The 19,013-nt window shown below is 43.9% G+C and overlaps 2 protein-coding genes across 2 annotated transcripts in view; one reads left to right on the top strand and one right to left on the bottom strand.

Annotated features, from left to right (window-relative positions):
• Nucleotides 1-9,144, top strand: part of LOC143134339 (uncharacterized) — a 19,368-nt gene extending 10,224 nt beyond the window's left edge. Inside the window, exons 4-9 of the mRNA XM_076294668.1 lie at nucleotides 1,572-1,767; nucleotides 2,226-2,294; nucleotides 2,519-3,603; nucleotides 5,373-6,196; nucleotides 6,802-7,005; nucleotides 7,619-9,144. Coding sequence (XP_076150783.1) covers nucleotides 1,572-1,767; nucleotides 2,226-2,294; nucleotides 2,519-3,603; nucleotides 5,373-6,196; nucleotides 6,802-7,005; nucleotides 7,619-7,875 — 2,635 coding nt within the window. The 3' untranslated portion in view covers nucleotides 7,876-9,144. The remainder of the gene's footprint in view (nucleotides 1-1,571; nucleotides 1,768-2,225; nucleotides 2,295-2,518; nucleotides 3,604-5,372; nucleotides 6,197-6,801; nucleotides 7,006-7,618) is intronic.
• On the bottom strand, nucleotides 8,192-14,686 carry LOC143133471 (butyrophilin subfamily 1 member A1-like). The gene is made up of 8 exons (XM_076293233.1): nucleotides 14,317-14,686; nucleotides 13,757-13,831; nucleotides 13,346-13,498; nucleotides 12,258-12,287; nucleotides 11,884-11,955; nucleotides 11,670-11,696; nucleotides 11,235-11,527; nucleotides 8,192-8,335 (listed from the first exon to the last, which is right to left on the bottom strand). The coding sequence occupies exons 1-8, from the start codon at nucleotides 14,684-14,686 to the stop codon at nucleotides 8,192-8,194; spliced, it is 1,164 nt and encodes a 387-aa protein (XP_076149348.1).
• Between the last annotated feature and the right edge of the window lie 4,327 nt (nucleotides 14,687-19,013).

Genomic DNA, 19,013 nt, shown 5'->3' with positions numbered 1-19,013 from the left:
GAGTATATATACTTATACTTATATAGGCATTAGGGGTGTAAAGGTACACTTATTCATACCGAACCATTCAGATACAGGACGTTGGGTTCGATACAGATGTGTACCGAATGTACCAAATGCACCAAATGCAGTCTTTAACGTTTGTCTTTTTTGCTTGGGGACCATGTTTCAAATTCGAGTTCCCACACAAACATTTTAAGTAGCCGACCATATGTCAGTTTTGTCAATTAACATCAAAATACATTTGACACCTTTTCAAAATACTATACTCAGTGAATTAAGTACCTACAGGCTTACTGTACTGAAAATTCACTGAACCGTGACTTCAAAACCAAGGTACACACCAAACTGTGATGTCTGTGTACCATTACAGCCTAACAGGCACATTTCCAATCTACCATTTATTGGTAAAAAATTTTGATTACTTTCAGTCAAGTTTTCAGACCAATGACAAGCACTCTTGTTTTTATCGTTTTAAATAACATACACTTTAATCCTAGTGTTACTGGAATTTAGTGCAGCCTTTGACACTGTTGATCAACATACTACACAGACTAGAACATTGGGTTGGATTAACAGGTCTAGATATCAATTGGCTCAAATCATACCCACAAGAAAGGAGCTTCTTTGTTGCCATTAGCCACGGTACCTCAACACCAACATCCTTGACCTATGGTGTTCCCCAGGAGTCGATTTAGAGGCCACTATTATTCAACCTTTACAGTATATTTTCCCACTTGGACAAATCATCAAGAACAATTTTATTTCCAATCATAGCTATGCTGATGACAGCCAAATGTACTTAGGCATGTCACCTAATGACTAAAGGTCCCCTTGAATCTCTTTGTTAATGCATTTACCAAATTAACAACTGGATGTCTCAAAAATGTATTCAGTGAAACAGAAAGAAACTGACCGAACTGAAAATGCAGCAACTAGAGTTCTCACGAAAATTAAAAGAACTGACCCCATTACTTAAGTCCCTGCACTGGTCTCTAGTCACAGAATTGTCTAAAAAGCACTACTGCTTGTTTATAATCACTAAAGGGAACAGGACCTAATTACCTATCAGACGTGCTTCAGCAGGACACACCTTCCTGACCTCTCAGGTCACAGAAGAAATATTTGTTGGTAAAACCAGCTGTCAGAACTAAACACGGTGAAGCAGTTTTTAGCGGCTAAGCTGTTCTCAGATGCTTTCTGTTAACTAATTAAATGCACTTCCTGTTAATGAGATGTACTCTGTGTTTTTATGTATTTTTGTATTTTATTGTATTTTATGTAGTTTATCTAAATTAAATTAAATAATTGATGTCTATTATTTACTTGGCTTTGCTTTTGTTTATATAAAGCACATTGAATTACCACAGTGTATGAAATGTGCTATATAAATAAACTTGCATTGCCTTGCCTTGTCATATTTGAGTGAATGTGGTGTGTGTGTGTGTGTGTGTGTGTTTGTCCATTGTTTGGTCTCTGTGTTATGTGTGTGTATGTTATGTTTGTGTGTGTGTGCACGCACAAGGGTATGTGTGTGTGCATGCATTGAGCTTTCTCTGTGTGTGTCTCAGTGTGTCTGAACAGGGAGAGGAGGGGGACAATGGTACGCGGGGGCCTGTTCTCTACCCCTCCACCCCTAACTGTCGCATCCGGGAGGTGCATTGTGGGAATCAGGTGCGGCTTGTCGTCATAGCCATCCGCGACATCACTAAGGGAGAGGAGATAACGGTGGACTACAGTCTGACTGAATGGGGCGAGAACGCAATGGTGAGCCTCACCGTAACCATGGCAATAGTAACCATGCCTGATTTATTTTCCCCTACACTCTCTCTCTCTCTCCCTCTTTCTCTCTCTCTCACACCCTCCCCCCTCCCATCTCATCTCAGCATGTTGCTGATAACGATCCATAAGGAGTCTGATTGCTGTGATCATCAGTTTTACTCAGTTCTCTTACATTACTCTTTATTTTGTCATTTACTGCTGTGCAGTATTTATATTAATGCATTTTTTAATATTCACCAATGTATTTATTTAGTCATTAATAAATTAATACATTTATTCATAAGCTTAAACACATGTGATACATGTTGGGTGAATGTGCAGCGACTGAATCCGGATGGGTACAGTGCATAACAACATCTGTGGCCATGGTAACGGCTCAGTGACTGACAGTTGAGGTGGTGATAATTATGTACTAAATATGAATATTCATGCCTCTTGCACAGGGTTTCCATGGCACCGTGCCTCCGGCCGGCTTCGAGTGTAACTCTGACCCTGAGAATGGTATCAAGAAGGTGAGACTCCTATTGGCCCTGCTTGTGTGTGTGTGTGTGTGTGTGTGTGTGAGAGAGAGAGAGAGAGAAAGAGAGAGAGAGAGAGAGGGTAAGGGTGTGTATATAGTGGGAGTGTGTGTGTGTGAGAGCAGAGGATAAGCGAATGCGTGTGTATGTGTGTGTTTTATATATACAATATATTTTTAATACCAAAAGTAACATTACATTGTGTTTGTGTGTCACAGGAGGATGAGGCTGGGCAGGTGCCGGTCTCCGTCTCTGATTACCTCACTCCATCCTGGTCCCTCTCTCCGTCTTCGTCCCCACTGTCGCACTCCGATGGCAGCGACTCTGACTGTGAGGAAGACGAGGACGAGGAGGGTGCCAACGGCTCAGGCCAGAGGGGCCGTGCCCAGCACCGCCACAAGAAGCGCCGGCCGAACCCCTCACTGGCCCTGGCTTCCGCCTGCCCCAAGAAGAAGCCCCCGCAGCCGCGGCCTCCGGGCCGCCCGCCCGGCTGTTCAGCCACGGCCTCTGCGTCCTCGGCGGCCTCTGGCATTCCCCGCTCGCTGCCGTCCTCTCCGCCGCAGCCACCTCAGCCGTCACGCCCGCTCTTCAAGTGCCCGGCGCCGGCTGTGGGTGCCAGCGGGGTCCACCTGCGCATCCCCATGCCCTACAAGCAGTGCTGCGTGTACTGTGGCCGCCACTTCCGCTCACTGCAGCGCCACCTGGACAAGCACCACACCCACCAGCCGGACGTGCGGGCGGCCCTGGAGCGCGCCCACGCCCAGCCGCACCCCTCGGCACACCCCACGCACCTCCACGCCTCCCTGCCTTCCTCCTCCTCCTCCTCTTCGTCTTACGCCCGAGACGGCCCTGCTGCCGGCGGAGGAGCGACGGCCCTGGTGATCCCGTCAGCCCCACCTAGACACGCCCCTTCTCCCAATTCCAGGAGGAGCCCCGCCTTGTCCCCTGGGCCCCGCAAGAGCCCGGCCCCGATAGTGACAACTCCACCCAGGAGGGGCGGGGTCCCAGTGTCTGTGTTGAAGAGGAGCCCACCCATGCAGGTGGTGAGTCCACCCAGGAAGGCAGGACGGAAGGTGAAGAAGGAGAGAGAGGAGGAGGTGGAGGAGGCCGAGAGGAGGCCCAAGGAGGAGGAGGTGCCCACACCCATCTACATGGAGCACAAGGAGGTGCTGGAGATGCAGCAGCAGCAACAAGCCTCTCAGCCACGCCCACTCCCAGCGGTCACTCCAGATGAGGATGAGGACGACGAGAATGGCATGGGCGACTACGACAGCGGAGCTGATGATAAGAAGGATATCATGAGGTATGAATTCCCCTGCAAATGTACCGCCTCTAAAACACACTCACACCTCACAGGTTAGAAAACAGAGAGATTATACAAGTCAGATCTGAGTGAATATGTAAGGGCTTATGGACAACATGTCGTTCTGGTAGCAGAGGTTAATGCACATTCGAAGTGGACATTCAGTGCAGTCACAGTGGAAAGTGGAGTTACCTTTGCGACGTTGCCTTTAGTGTTGCACGGTGTACGGATACTAGAAATGTATCACAATGCCTTCACGTAAAAAACTATACGATTTCTGACGGTTTTAGAATCAATACTTTATTAAAATAATAGCGTTCTGTGTCTGTGTGGACTGCTCCCACTCTCCATGCTCCTTGCATGCATCTAGGCAAGTGGGCAGGTCAAGCAGGCAGCTCTGAGTGAGTGAGTGCGCAGCAAACGTCAACACAAGTTATTTGCCGACAATCCTCTTGTGGATAAAACAAAAGGTTGCAGTGAAATTTGGAACTATTTCGGATACTTCGCGGACAGTCAAGGCAAGCCAACAGGTACACAGAGGCCTTTCTGTAAAATGTTTCAAAGTCATTCAAATGCAAGTAGGCTACGCATAGAACTTAGCTAAGCACCTCACAGACATATCCCAACACAAGAGTACAACTAACGACAGGTTGATGAATAGGCTATAGAAAACACCACTACACGATTAATGTACAAACTTTGTTCAAACATCATTGGTCTTGTAAAGGACATCTGAGCTATGATGTTTTGATGAGAACTTAATAGTTTTTTGAGATATTTGCAATAAGCGAGTAGAAATTTCCTATTAAATGGCCAACGCCCACTGGCGGCGTCTGACGTCAAAGTTTAGAACTCCATTACTTTTAACGGTGAAAAGTCCACTGGAGGTGTCTGACACACATCAACGGCAAAGTTTAGAAAATTGTTCTATATCTTGAGCGTCAAATCCATAGATGCAAATGTCGTCGCCAGTGGGAGTTGGCTTAAACCTACATGGTGGTCAATGACTTTAAACTATTATGACATCACAATAGGGCAATCAACCTGGCTTGCACCTGTTTTTCACTGACTCCTGCTCAACTCCAAAGGCTCCCTTTGTCTGTGTCCCACTTCATTCAACCCTAGCAACATCTTAACAACCACTACCATAATGACAACCTTGCAACCACCGTAGCAAACAGTAACCACCTTAATTATCCTAGCAATATCCTAGGAAGCACTTTACATGCACTGGTATTTCCTCCAAGAAATGCTTTCAGCTATATTGCTCACTTTGCTGATATAATTTCTACGTTTTGATGGCTATAACTGTCTTGTTCGTAGAACTACATCTTTCCGCCACACATCAATTCATCTCTCAACTACAGGACAGACTGCCGTTACTAATTCTAAATGGATGTTGTGGTCAAAATAATTCTGTTGTGCTTTAGCTTTGTAAAATTACTGTTATCCTCACTCCAGATGCAGTAATCAGTAACAGAGCTAAAGGCCATTTCAGTCATATGTTACACTTTTGCTATGCTCTGAAAGTTGCTAATTTGTAAGTAAGTGTAATATGGCCAAAAAACTGGAGCTACATCATAGGAGTGAATTATATAATATCTGAAAATGAATTGAGGAATTCAACCAAGCAATGGAATGATATATTACACCAGAGCACTGCTAATACTTCTGCTGCATAAACTAAGCTCAACTCATAACAAACCTTTCTCTCCCTCCCCCTCTATGTTCTTATCTCTCTCTTCCTGTCCTGTCTCACTCCTGTGCAGTTCCAGGCGGCCCCACATCATGCCTCTGCTCTCGTCCCTGTCGTCTCTGGTGCTGTACCTGCGCAGGCTGCAGCACTCGGCCTTCATCTCGCTGTCTCGCTCACCACAGTCGGCCGAGGCCTGGCGCCTGTTGTGCCATTCCAGCCTGGCGCTGCTCATCCTCTACAACCGCCGGCGTGAGTGCGAGGTCTCCAAGCTCACCATCAATGAGTACCAGTCGCGCATCACACCGCAGTGCCCAGTCCCGGTGCCCCCCGGCGCGCCGCCGGCCCTCACGCCGCTGGAGGCCTCGCTCTCTCCGTTCGAGCGCCTGGTGCTGCCCCACCTGCCACGCGTGGGCGTGCAGGGCAAGCGCGGGCGCGTGCAGCCACTCATCCTGCCGCCACACTCGGAGGCGTGCCTGGACATGCTGCTGCAGACGCGGCCCGGTGTGGGCGTGGACCCGCTCAACCCGTTCGTCTTCGCCCGGCCATACCACTCTCCGGCGACGCCGCTGCGCGGCACCGACCTGCTGCGGAGCCTGGCGCGCTCCAGTGGCACGCGCAACCCACGCGCCCTCACGCAGACACGCGTGCGCCGGCAGGTGGCCATCCTCACGCAGCTGCTGCTGCTGGCCGAGGCCGAGGAGGAGGCGCAGAAGGGCGCCGCCGTGCAGCGCCTGGAGGGCTTCCTGCACCGCGAGTACCACGTCACCCAGAGCTGCGCCGGCATCAGCCAGGACCCAGGCCTGATGGGGCTCATCGGCCGCGTGGTGCTCTGCGGCGAGAGAGACGGCGTGCTCTTCCGCGGGATGAGCCTGCACCACATCTGCCTCGAGCTGGACGGTAAGACATCGAAGCCAAGTGGAAAACAGGGGGGTAGAGAGTGAGAGAGTGAGAGAGTCAGAGAAGGACGAAAGGGATTCAGAAAGAAAATGACAGACACATGGAGAGATAATGCTGAAGGTATATATTAAGATAGAAGAAAGAGGGAGTGACATAATTCAAGAGATGGACCAAGAAAAGAAGATGTTGAAAAAAGACGGAGGAGATGTGGAAAGAGAAGGAAGGAGAACTTGAGTAGGGAAGGGAGATTAGATGGGTGAAGGTGGAAGAGGAAGAACACGCAGGATGAAAGAAAGGGAGTGAGATAGAGAAACAAAGCTACAGAGTGTATGAAATGGCGAGAGACACAGACTGAGAGGGCTGAAGAGGATTAGTCATGAGCCTCCGACGGTGCTAATTAATGTGCAGTGTAATAACTAATTACTCCTAATGAGAGATGCAGGGCAACTTTCAAGGAGTGCTTTTCCATTGAGAGTGATTAGTAACCAAACCACTGGTTTTCCTCCTTCTTTTTGCATCCTTTCCATCTCTCTTCCCTCTTTCTTCCTTTCTTCCTCATTTTTCCCCTCCATCCTCTCCCTCTCTCTCTCCCTCTCAACACGTAGTGATGTCAGCAAACTCTGGGGACTCATTTTCAGAGGAGTCTGACAGCGAGCAAGGGAAGGACAAGATGGTGTCAGTGACCCCGGCGGCCATGATTATGATGAAGAAGGGCTCGCCCAACGGCAAGTCCCCGCGTCCCAAGAAGATGAACGGAGCGTCGCCGTTCTCCCCCGGTCGCAAGAGAGGCTCTGGCCAGCCCAAACCAGGTGTGCATTTGTTTGTGTCAAAGTGTTTAAGGTTTCTGTACGGGTACAGATGCTGTTGTGTGTGTATTTGTGTTTTTGATGGGCCTCGATGGGCACAGGTGTTTGTATGTTCTTACAGTGTGGTTGTGTGTGCATAGTTTGTGTGAGTTTAAGTTGGAGTTGTCAGTTGTGTGCCTTGTGCTCTATGAGGTGAAATTAACGAGGAAGGAGGCAAATGTGTCTAGTATCAGTGTGTGAGCGGTTTATGTTGAGGCAGTTCATGAGTAGGTATATTCTTCCCTGTCACTGAAATGTGGGTGTCTGCATGTGTGAGAGAGGAGAGAGAAAGGGTGGGTGTTTATGTACATGAGAAAGAGATGATTCTCACTGTGGGTAAATCCTGTGGGTGGCACTGAGTGAACATTCTTCTGTGTGTGTGCCTGTGTGTGGTAGGGGGTGGGTGGGGGGAGGTATGTAGATATGAGCAATGCATTCTTACTGCAGTGTGTGTGTCTACCATTAAGTGTACAGTATATATGATCAGTGAACATGACCATCATGCCCCTTTTTAATTGTATGCATAGTATGGAAGACCTCATCTTGACTCATCCGTTTTTGCCTTTTCCGTTCTCAGGGAAACGCGGTGTGCTGAAGCGGCCGTGGTCGGAGGCAGAGAGGGCAGCCGTGGAGTCACACCTGACGCGGAACATCGCTGAGCTGCGCGTGCCTGCCAAGGCTGACTGTGAGCGCTGCCTGGAGCTCTGCCCCCTGTTGGTGAGCAACCGGCGGGACTGGAGGGCCATCAAGTTCTACTGCCACAACCGCATCCAGCTGCTCAAGAAGACCCGGCAGAGAGAGGGCAACAGCTCTGACCCCCTGCCCATCTGCTAAGAAGAGAGAGAGAGAGAGAGAGAGAGAGAGAGAGAGAGAGAGAGAGAGAGTGTCCTACAGAGTAAGGGAGGAAAAATCATCCTGAGGGATGAGAGTTGTTAAAAAGAAATCGTTAACTAACACTTTTTTTTTCACATGATGGGTAGTTTGAGTGGCCAAAGATTCTGCCTCCGTTTTCGTAATTGTACGGTACACAGAATGGTACTTCAGGGTCTCAGAGTTATTTTGAGACCGCTTAGGACTCCAGAAAGCTGACAGTTGCAACAAAGAAAATATAAGTGACGCTTTGTGCTACATGTTTTTACTAAAAAACCTCCTAATATGTTCCTTTTTTGAGTCTTATGTAGAGGATTTTTTGACGGAGGCAGTAGCTGCTCTCTTTATTTTGGTGTTTGTTGAAACTGTGCTGCTCCTGGCTGTTAGGAGTGTTGGCTAGGAGAATCTGGTCTGACACAGGCCTCTGACGCAGAGACCAAAGGACTCAAATCACAGGCACAATCGTGTGAAGATGAAGGATTGTCGATAAAGAGGAGGAAGTGGAGGAGCTGAAAGATGAATGTTGACCACTTTTGAGATGAACCACAGAAAGACACTACTTATCAATCACTCACTCTTCTTTGGAGTGTCTGGGCAGCCCAAAGGTTTGCCAAATGGCTTTGAAAATGTTATGTGTCACCAAGTGTATGTATACTACAGATTGATCTTTGCGTTCTTATCATTCTATGTAATGTTTTTTTTTTCAAGTGGCCAGTGTAGCTTATATATAACTGTTGTGGACAGCTACTTCCTGTGGTGTACAAATGGATGTGCTAGTGGACATATTTGCTGAACTTCAAACCCTAAGGGCCCTCAAGACCATGAGGTCATCACAAGGTCACAATCACTTCACCCATATCGAACACGTAGCTTAGCCACACATCTCAGCCTCAGATACTTGAAGTTATTTAACAGTTCATGCCTTCTGTTACTACACACGGTTTTCAGTCTCTCTGCTAGTTGCATTGTATATATAGATATACTATTATAATTATAATTATTATTATTGCTATTATCACCATAATTATTACTATTTAAACTGGTTGTGTTTTTATCGAAATATCTCTCCATTAAGCTGTACGTGTACATAAGGTTTTGTAAATAATACAACAGACATGCAAAGATGACGACGATGAAACACACTGTATAGACATATGCTTCGATTATTTGTGTTCAATGGTGTTTTTCTTTTTTTACTGGTCTGTAATAAAAGTAACTTTGTTTTTGCAAATGTGTAGTTGTCAGGCCTTCTGTGACCACTAGATGGAGCTTTAACACTGATGTCACACAAACACACACACACACACACACAGAGCCAATCCGATCAGTCAGTCAGCCATTCCAGAATTTGGTTTGTAGTACCTCAGTTTGATGCTATGAAAATATACATGTGCAAAAAAGTGAATTAGTCAAAGATTGTTGCATTTTAAAAAGTATTTCTTTGGGATAGAATCAAGTCAAACTGAAATATAAGAGATGGACAGCAGATGGCACTGTGGAGTTGCATTTTCAGTTTTTGTTCCATCAGATGGCTGGGTCCTAGCCTGGAGATTCCAGACCCTGGTAATCTAGAAAGATTAAGGGTCTAGCCACAAATAATGTAATGGCCCAACTCGGAGCGGCACCAAGCGTGCATTTGAAAATCTCACTGCACGCAATTGAATAAGACTATACGACTAATGTTTACTGACTGATTCCGGACTTCGACGCAATTGGATAACACTACGACTGTCATCTGTTTAGGTCACCTTTGGCCCGCCTATATCAGATACACCGACGTGATTGGCTCCCCGCGATACAAGTGGCAAAAGTAACGTGCATCAAATTGTGCTCTAGCAAGAACTCTGGATTTTCCAGGGTAGCTGGGTCCTAGATACACTAGCAGAACAAACATACTCTGGCTGGCCAAAAAAAGGTCACCACCTGGATTTAACTGAGCATATCAGTAAGAGCCTCCATGTGAGGGCAGTGCTATGATCTGGGGTTGCTGCAGTTGGTCAGATCTAGGTTCAGCAACGATATACTGTATGTGCCCAAAGAATGAGGTCAGCTGACTATCTGAATATACTGAATGACCAGGTTATCCCATCAATGGATTTTTTCTTCCCTGATGGCATGGGCATATTCCAAGATGACAATGCCAGGATTCATCAGGCTCAAATTGTGAAATTGTGGTTTAGGGAGCATGAAACATCATTTTCACACATGGAATGGCCACCACAGAGTCGAGAATCTTTGGGATGTGCTGGAGAAGACTGCGTAGTGGTCCGAATCTCCCGTCATCAAGACAAGATCTTGGCGAAAAATTGATGCAATGCTGGACGGAAATAAATGTTGTGACATTGCAGAAGCTTGTGTCACATTTATTGTGCCACAGTGAATGTGTGCCGTAATCAAAGCTAAAGGCGGTCCAACGAAATATTAGTGTGTGACCTTTTTTATGGCCAGGCAGTGTATGAACTAACATAAAAACATTTTGACTTGAAGGCTGTTACTGAAGGTAGAATTATTTTAAAGAAACTCGGGTCATTGTTTAATTTACAGTGCTCTGCAAACATTTTCAGAAGATGCCTCAGCAATTAATTCAGTGAGCAACACTTCATTATTAGTGATATCCAAACTTCAGAGACACTAACATTTTTAACATTTGTGCAAGGACAAAATACAATGTAAAACATGCAAAAGTATTGATTTATTCAGTAAATAAACACATAAGTAATAAACATGTACTACACAAGATAACAGATTATTAAATGAAATTACTAAACAATGGTTAATCATTTTCAGGCCAATACAATCCTAACAAAGGCATTAATTATCTGTTAGGAACTGTCTGTGCCTACCTCCCCTTCTTCACCCTCTGTCATTTTTTGTCATGTCTTTGTTTAGAATACAGGTCTACCACCTTTCACTGAGTACCTTGACTCTTGCTCAGGATGAACATTAGAAAATGCCAGTCAGAGCTTTGACTATATCAGCAGCACAATATAGTGAAATTCAGACAGACATACAAAAAGTTGCACAAAATGAAAAATTATAGAGTAGGCCTACTAGTATGTTGATCACAAATCCAATGTTAATGGTTAACAGTGACACTAGTTCATGTAGGAGTAATTAAGAAACAAAGTCCATTTCCCCTAGCATACAGTGAGAGGATATTTGTCTCTTAGTCCGGGACTTAGGACAGGTGTCAGGCCACCTGACTCTTTGAAATACTTAAAGGAACACAAGGGCCATCCGTTCTCAGCATTAAAAAATGACATAGTATGAATGCCCTTTTTACTGGAGTTTAAGTACACCCCAAGTTTGCTGAGCTGCTTTACTGTAGGCACAAGAAGAGGTGGTTTTGTGTTGGCAAATAGTCCTGTTCCCTTTTCATAATGCAGCACCCAAAAGCCGTTCTCTGGGGTTATAGGGACTCTGGGTGTCAACTTTGCTGCTGTGGTGCTGCACACCCCTACATACCAGGACTGTTTGTCTGGCTTCTTCATTTCCACCTCCCAGTAGTACCGCCCTGAGCTTAGTGGTCCCGTACACAAAACATGAGGGAAGTAATTGTCATGGCCATGTATTTTCTCTGGTTGAGGACAGTACACCGTCGCACCCTTTCCTTTCACTGTCAGTGAAGGAGGGACAGTTTTTTCATCCACAATTAGTTTTAGTACTATAAGAAAGAAACATACAGTGCCGATTCATAATTAGTTATGTTACAAATGATAATTTATGTGTTTTATTAAAGTGTAGCATGCATGCTTTACCTTTGCGTTGCTTCGCCTCGTCCCATTCTGCACATGCAAAGTTTCCAAAAAGGCATGTTATCTATCAAAATTTACCTTAATTCCCAAATCTCTGTTGTTAAGTTTGCATTATTATTTAACATCATTATAACATCTATGAAAAACACATTTCGGGGTGTCAAGTAAAGACATCAGTATAAAGAACAGAAACAAAAAGCCTATGTATGTAGTTTACCTGGTGTTTGTGAGACATCTACTTCTGTGTTTGTCTCTTTGTCTTCCCCTTTAGGTTTCTCTGGAGGTTTCTCTGAATTAAAGACAAAAGACAAATCATTTCACATCTGATCTGATTACCGGTATTATTCTGTCACCAGTATGTATAGATAATGTTAAATATTTGCACACATATAACAGCTTAAAAAGACAGAAAGATAACAGTTACCTGAATGAATTTCCTCAGTTGTGCCTTCACTTAACTCTTTAGAGTTTGTAGGTTCTGTGCATGAGTTTGAGTTTGCTAGAAAATATATAATGTATTTCACAACTGTAAAAACCAACATAAAATTAACATTGGAATCAGTTTTACCCTTAGTACAGATAGATACATACCTCTATGTTCCATCTGCTCCTCTTGTCCGACTGAAACAATGTAAAGAGGTTAAACTCTAAAGAAAATGCAAAGCTTTGTCTCAAGTATACTGTAGCTGTGGTGAATACTAAATATAATAGCATCCTGATCAATATACATTTTATGTTTAAAATCAACTATAACTGCATAACTGGAAGTTAGATGATACCATAATGCAACTGGAAGTGTATGATACCATAAAACATCAACATTACATTTAACGATTTCTTCATCCGTGGCTTCTGGAAAAGAATGTAAAAATATTAGGCATTGAAGAAAACAGGTATGTGTGTGTGTGTGTGTGTGGGTGTGGAGGGGGGGTGGAGGGTGGGGGTGGGGGTTAATGGCATGGATGAATAAATAATGAATAAGATGCAGACTTGACTCAAAAACAGTTTAGTGTTTTTGAGTTTTATGCAATGCTGAACAGCGCTTAGAAAAGACAATTACCTTCTCTGTTACTGTTCTTCTGAGATAGAAGCCATTTAATAAAACCTGTGGCAAAAATAAAAATTATGTCATCATGATGCCAGGGGGTAAGGTGTGGTGCATATAATTGTAAACATATTGATACTTAAGTATGTGATACCTTTTTTGTGTAGATGATATATGCCAACCCCCAAGAGACACAATGCTAGAATAGCAATGACAACATCTTTCCAAGCTCCTGTTAGGAGGAAGTTAACATTTACTCAATGACCCTTTACTGCCTTATCACATACAGTACATGCACAGGTAGTTATTTAGGAAAAATGTTGGGTTTTGGGGGGCCCAGCGCAGGGGTGGAGTGGCCCCGTTTTTTCCGTAAAAGTCTAGTGGGGCTACATGCCCACTGAGTTTCATGTGCCCCGGTGTTTCGGTGTTCCAGGAATCGTTGACCAAAAATTCAGGAAGTTGATAACGGTAACAGCAGTCATAATAAATAGCATATGATGACTCTGGTGTCAAGTCCACTGATGTTGATGCTAGGATGACCATTAGAAATGCCTGAAGCATGCGCTAACGGACAGGATTCACCAACACCAACCCCCTTTGACACCTCTTATGTATTTCCACTAATTAGACCCACCTGTTGGGGTGCACGTCTGCTCTCTTGACAGGTGCAGAGCCACCCTGCTCTCCATCCTCTCCTGATCAGGCAGACCCACAGAGCAGAAGAGTCCGTCTGAATCCGAGGGTGAGACGAGCATCCAGGAGCTCACTGTCGTCAAGCCCTGGTCATCTGAGAGAGATGGATTGGACAGGCAAAATCAGAGATTTAAGTAGAAAGCTGTAAACTTCCTTATGAAATAATTTGCTATCATATTTTTAGCCTTCACTCCATACGCAGTGCACAGTGCACATAATCTTTTAGAATATTGTGAATGAAAAGCACTTAATGATTTAGGTATCCTACCCTTTGAATGAACCTCGTTAAGGCCTTTTTTAATCTCAATTCCTTTTCTGTTTCTCCAGGTGAAAGTGGGCTGTGGAGACCAACCTTCTGAAACACAGGTAACATTCACCTGCCCATTGCCTCTATCAGTGACGGATATGAGTGGGACAGAGCCTAGAACTGTGGAAGAGAAGGCAATTGAACCAGAGAATTAGGAGAGATATAGAAACGGGAGACCAGAAACAGGATAACTGTATCACTTCTGTTGAGAAATCTATGTGATCTATGTTCTATTCCTAACACTAGCTTTGGTGAACTATTGTTGTAAAAGGCAAAACACTTTACAGTATCTTCTCAAGAAGAGATGATGGATAGAATAGTTCCTCACAGATTCCGCTGATTTATTTTGTCTGACTTAAATTGCAGCTTGTTTAAAGATGTCAGGTGCATACCAGTTTTACTTTTCTTTGCACTGTCTAGACATGCTGAAATATGATACAAAAATAAATGTTCATTTGAGTTCCTACAGTAGAGTAGATTGAGGAAAGCCCACCCCTTGTCAGCCATTAGACTACATAGGTCAATTAATTTGAGCACAGTCAATGTCACCTGAATTAAAAAAAAGATTCAGACACTTCAACCTATAGCTTCGTAGGTCTTCTTACCTCTAACCTCTGTCAGCACACGTCCCCTTTCATACCAACTTTCATGTTGTATGTAGCACACATACTCCCCACTGTCTGACGCAGAGAGATTATTCAGTTTCAGGGAAGCGTTCCCCTCCTCAAGTGCCCCAATTAGAGATGCCCTGCCCGTGTACTGAGTGTCAGCAGCCTCTTGTTCCTCAACCTGCAGCTTCTTGTAGAGCAGAATTGGGGTGTCATATTTGTCCGGGCGATACCAGCGTACCTCGCTTGGGTGAAACGTAGGAGAGACTGAACAGGGCAAAGTTATGGTGTCTCCAGGAGAGGCCAGAATCTTCTCACCAGGCACCAGGATAGAGAAGGACACTGAGGCTGAAGAGAGTGGTGACATTACACAGTTAGTATATAAGTATATACTCTTTTGAAAATTTGGTCTCTACATTTATCCCAATCTGTGAATTAGTGAAACACACACAGCACAAAGTGAACACACAGTGACACAGCACACACTAACCCAGAGCAGTGAGCTGCCTGCTACAGTGGCGCTCGGGGAGCAGTGAGAGGGCACTGAAGTGCCCTTGGGCCTTGCTCAAGGGTGGGCATATTATTCCTACTGGTCGGGGATCGAACCAGCAACCCTTCGGTTACAAGCCCGAAGCCCTAGGCCACAGCTGCCGCAAAAGCACTCAGTACACCACACAGTGGAGACAATGGCACGTAAAGGCTACAGCTCTAAACCACTTACCCACAGTCTCCTCAGCATGGAGAACAACCAGCATCAGACAAAGCCTAGGGAACAACATATCTGTAATCATAAAAAAAGTGGTCAATTAATTTAGCTGCGCTTGTCAGTTAACACAAACTTTGTACAATTTGATGAATATGATCATACCCACTACTGGCACACAAGTCACATAACCTTATCATGTTACTAACGCTTTTAAAACAGTTCCACAACACTGAACTACCCCTGACTATAACAAATAAAAATGCTACCGTTTTATAGTCTGTTCTTTTACTTTTGTTTTGTAAATCATATTTCTAAAATGGCGTTGCTTCACTGTCATATCTGTAGACTATACAGTTTTAACTGAAAGGCAGGAGTTGTACTTTTATACTCACCTCTTAAGATACATCCAACCATGTATAAAATATGCCTTCAAAATATGCATTAAGTCTTCATTTCAATGGTAAGGCATCAAAATAGTTCCTCAAACAGTCAGACTTAACTGACCTCTTTCTCTCAATAAAGCCCTCCCTTCTTCCGCACTGTTGCCTACCTAAGGCGTAACAAACTGTAAATTATTGACAAGACTTAGTTGTAATTCACATCACTATAAAGTGACCATAAACAAAAATGAAAGTAAAATGTATCAGTGAAAGATACGGTACTGTCCAAAGGAAAATAAAAAAAAAATTGTACTGCCATATCGCATGCCACTTAAAATATATTTTGTATATTATACAGAATGTAGGTCTAGCATTTTAGGTTTGTATAAAATGTAGGCATTTCAAAACTACAATACTTTCCCAGTTATGATGGATAAACAAGTCAGCCAAGATTTCTTTGTAAATATTGTGTTCTTCAATTACATGTATGTGAGCACAGATACCTCCACCAGAGAGACATTTCTGTCTGATGCACCATTGGGCCAGTTGCAGGGTGGTCATCTGGGGGCCACTGATGTTTCGTTCCTTTAATCCTGAAACATCTCAAGGTGGTGGAGCAGTAACAGGGACGTCTCTCTCCTGACCCCTGCTGCTCACCCCCAGGATCCATGATGTTCCCAGGCCTTCTTCTGAATTAAATCTTGAAGCTGTGCTGTCTCCTCTGCCAGATCTTTAAGTTTGGTGACAGTGACTAAAGGTTTGGTTCTGCAACTCTCCTCTACTGGGTAGGTTTGTGGTGTCCATCCTGCTTGGGTGCACACAGATGCCAGTGCTGAGTGCTTGTCTGTCTTCAATGAGAAGGCAGTCTGATTCCCTCCTCCAAAGCAGCAGTCAACTCGTCCATAATCACTGTTCTATGAGAGCGTGTGATGTTTTTGCCAGTTGATAGCCTAGCCAAATAGCTCTTCATTCCATATGAGTTATCAAATGGACCCAATATGTGTCCTTCAGCTCAAAGACTGGATAACACCAGATTCGCAATTGAGAATGGGTCTGGATTCAGTCAGTTCATTTTCATTTTTCAAGGGGCATAACCAGTGTTCATTAAAGGGCAATTTTTCACATGATCTCCATTTCTGTAGGTCACAGAGTACTTTTGGTACAGAAAAAAGCAATCGGTTTTATCTAGCTTGAGTTGCTGCAGCCAACAGCTAAAGCAGCCAGGCAGCTACAGTGCTACACTCTGTAGTGGAGTATTCTAGTTAGCTGTAGTGTATACTGTGTAATGTAGTCTTGTTAGCTGTTGTGGGTACTGTGGTCAACCCCAAATGTTAATACGTATCCTTGCCTAATTTTTAGTGGGTATACTGAGATGGCGATGCTTTTTAAGAAGGTATACTGAGATGGTGATGCTTTTTAAGTGGGTATACTGAGATAGTGATGCTTTTAAAGTAGGTTCATGAGCCCCCATGTTCATCACCAGAATTCTCCTTTAAACCAACTGATTCATTAAAAACCTATCATGTTGTCCCTCTATAATGTTTGGCCATAGGATAATTATTTTTTTCCATTCATTTTCTCATTCTTTATTAACTATAATACCACCCAAGTTGTATACCATTGCATGCATTTCTGGCTGTTACTGTAGGCCACACTAAATGATAGATAGATAGATAGATAGATAGATAGATAGATAGATACTTTATTGATCCTCAAGAGGAAATTCAAGGGTCTCAGTAGCATACAGACATAACACACAACATGCACTTACAGCAGAAATGGTAAACATAAGTATAAGTATAAACATATAACTAAACTCCACTGTACAATAAAGACAGTATAGATAAGAAAGATAAGAAAACTAACAAAACTAAATACTAAATACACTATATAAATTAAATTAAGAAAGTCCAATGTGCTTGAGGGTGATCAAGCATAAGACGCTTGTAGTGACAGGGCCGGGACTGGTGAGGTGCTAAAGGGAGTGAGTGTCATGGTGAAGGTGCAAACAATAGTCCAACCATAGTCCTTAGTTATGTGTGCCTGGCAAGGTGCTCAAGAGAGGGAGTGTCATGGTGAAGGTGCAAAAAGTAGTCCAACATTAGTCCAACAGTGCAACAGTGCAAGAGTAAGGTCTAGAGACCAGCATAAATAATATAGACAAATAGGAGAGTAAAGTATAATGTAGACAAGGTAAAATAAAAAACTATTTCAGTGCAAGAACAGGTTGAGGTAATAGGGTTATAGCCATTCATTCATTCAGTATTGTATCAGAAGCCTGACTGTAGCCATTGATTATGTGTGCTAATATAGCATGAAAAACAGTGTAGCAGAAAAACAGTAGTGAAAACATTAGGCTGTGTACATTAGTAAAACAGTAGTAAAACAGTAGTAAGCAGTAGTGGGCAGTCAGTACTAAAAAAAACATGGACATGGAGAGGGTGGAGAGGCAGACAGGCTAAGCAGAGAAGTCTATCTCTCCTCTTCCCTTTAGTGAGGCATTGAACAGTTCAATGGCCCTAGGAACAAATTACTTCCTCAGCCTTTCAGTTGTGCATGGCAGTGAGCGAAGTCTCCAGCTGATCAAGCTCTTTTGGTTTATGATAGTGCTGTAGAGCGGATGACATTCATTGTCCAAGATGTTGATCAGTTTGTTTAGGGTCCTTTTGTCAGATATTGAAGTGATGCACTCCAGTTTGGCTCCCACTACAGAGCCAGCCTTCCTTACCAGCCTGTCAAGTCGCCCAGCATCCTTCTTCTTTGTGCTTCCTCCCCAGCATACCACTGCATAGAAGAGGGCGCTGGCCACAACAGACTGATAGAACATCCTGAGGAGCTTGCTGCACACATTGAAGGACCGCAGCCTCCTCAGGAAGTACAGCCTGCTCTGTCCTTTCTTGTAGAGTGCATCAGTGTTGGCTGACCTGATATGGAGGCTAAGAGACAGAGAAGTTGAACATAGGTATGCCATTCAAACTGGAAATATGAATTATCCTGTGGCCAAACATTATAGAGGTATAACATGGGGGGGTTGCCTTTCACCTGTAGAAACAAACATGTGCGTTCCTAAGGCATTTCTAGAGACATAGAAAACAACATTGAGCTAATGGTAACTTGGGGACAAAACACAAGTTTTACGTGATGTTGACTTTTTGTAGAACATTATTACGAAATTAATTTCAAAGTATCTGCATTGTTCTGAACATTTCAACCCTCTGGAAAAATTGGTCTTTTATACCTATATATAGACTATATCTATTATTAGAGCTCCAGTCCAGAGATATGCATATCAATTTCCCAGTGCTACCCTGTATTAAATTCAGTGTTGCACTGTCAGGCCATTTTAATTCCACAAGAGGGTGCCAGAGCAGTACTGAAAACACTGACCGCTCCCTATAGTTTGTGACTTTTGAGGATGACATTACTGTATTGACATGGAATGGTGGCTGGAATATGGAGCTAGGAAATCTGTGATGTATTCTGCCGCTGCTCTGACAAGGGATTTAAAACCAAAAATATAAAACATTTTTTAAATGAATTCTGCATTTGACTGGCAGCCAATGCAAATGAGCTAGGAGTAATGTGCTCTGTTCATTTGGTTTCCTGAA

This window comes from Alosa pseudoharengus, unplaced genomic scaffold (assembly GCF_046254945.1).
Source record: "Alosa pseudoharengus isolate Yale_2024_CS ecotype anadromous, Long Island Sound unplaced genomic scaffold, YU_APseudo_1.1 YU_APseudo_1.1_scf_2, whole genome shotgun sequence".
Lineage (NCBI taxonomy): Eukaryota > Metazoa > Chordata > Actinopteri > Clupeiformes > Clupeidae > Alosa > Alosa pseudoharengus.
This window is presented reverse-complemented; position numbering and strand designations above follow the sequence as displayed.

Coding starts and splice junctions, on each gene's coding strand:
- LOC143133471 (XM_076293233.1), bottom strand. CDS start 14,686: ATGTCACCACTCTCTTCAGCCTCAGTGTCCTTCTCTATCCTGGTGCCT. Junction 11,528..11,669: donor CGAGGCGAAGCAACGCAAAG/GTAAAGCATGCA, acceptor CTTCACTGACAG/TGAAAGGAAAGGGTGCGACG. Junction 8,336..11,234: donor CACCTCTTCTTGTGCCTACA/GTAAAGCAGCTC, acceptor TCTCTGCGTCAG/AGGCCTGTGTCAGACCAGAT.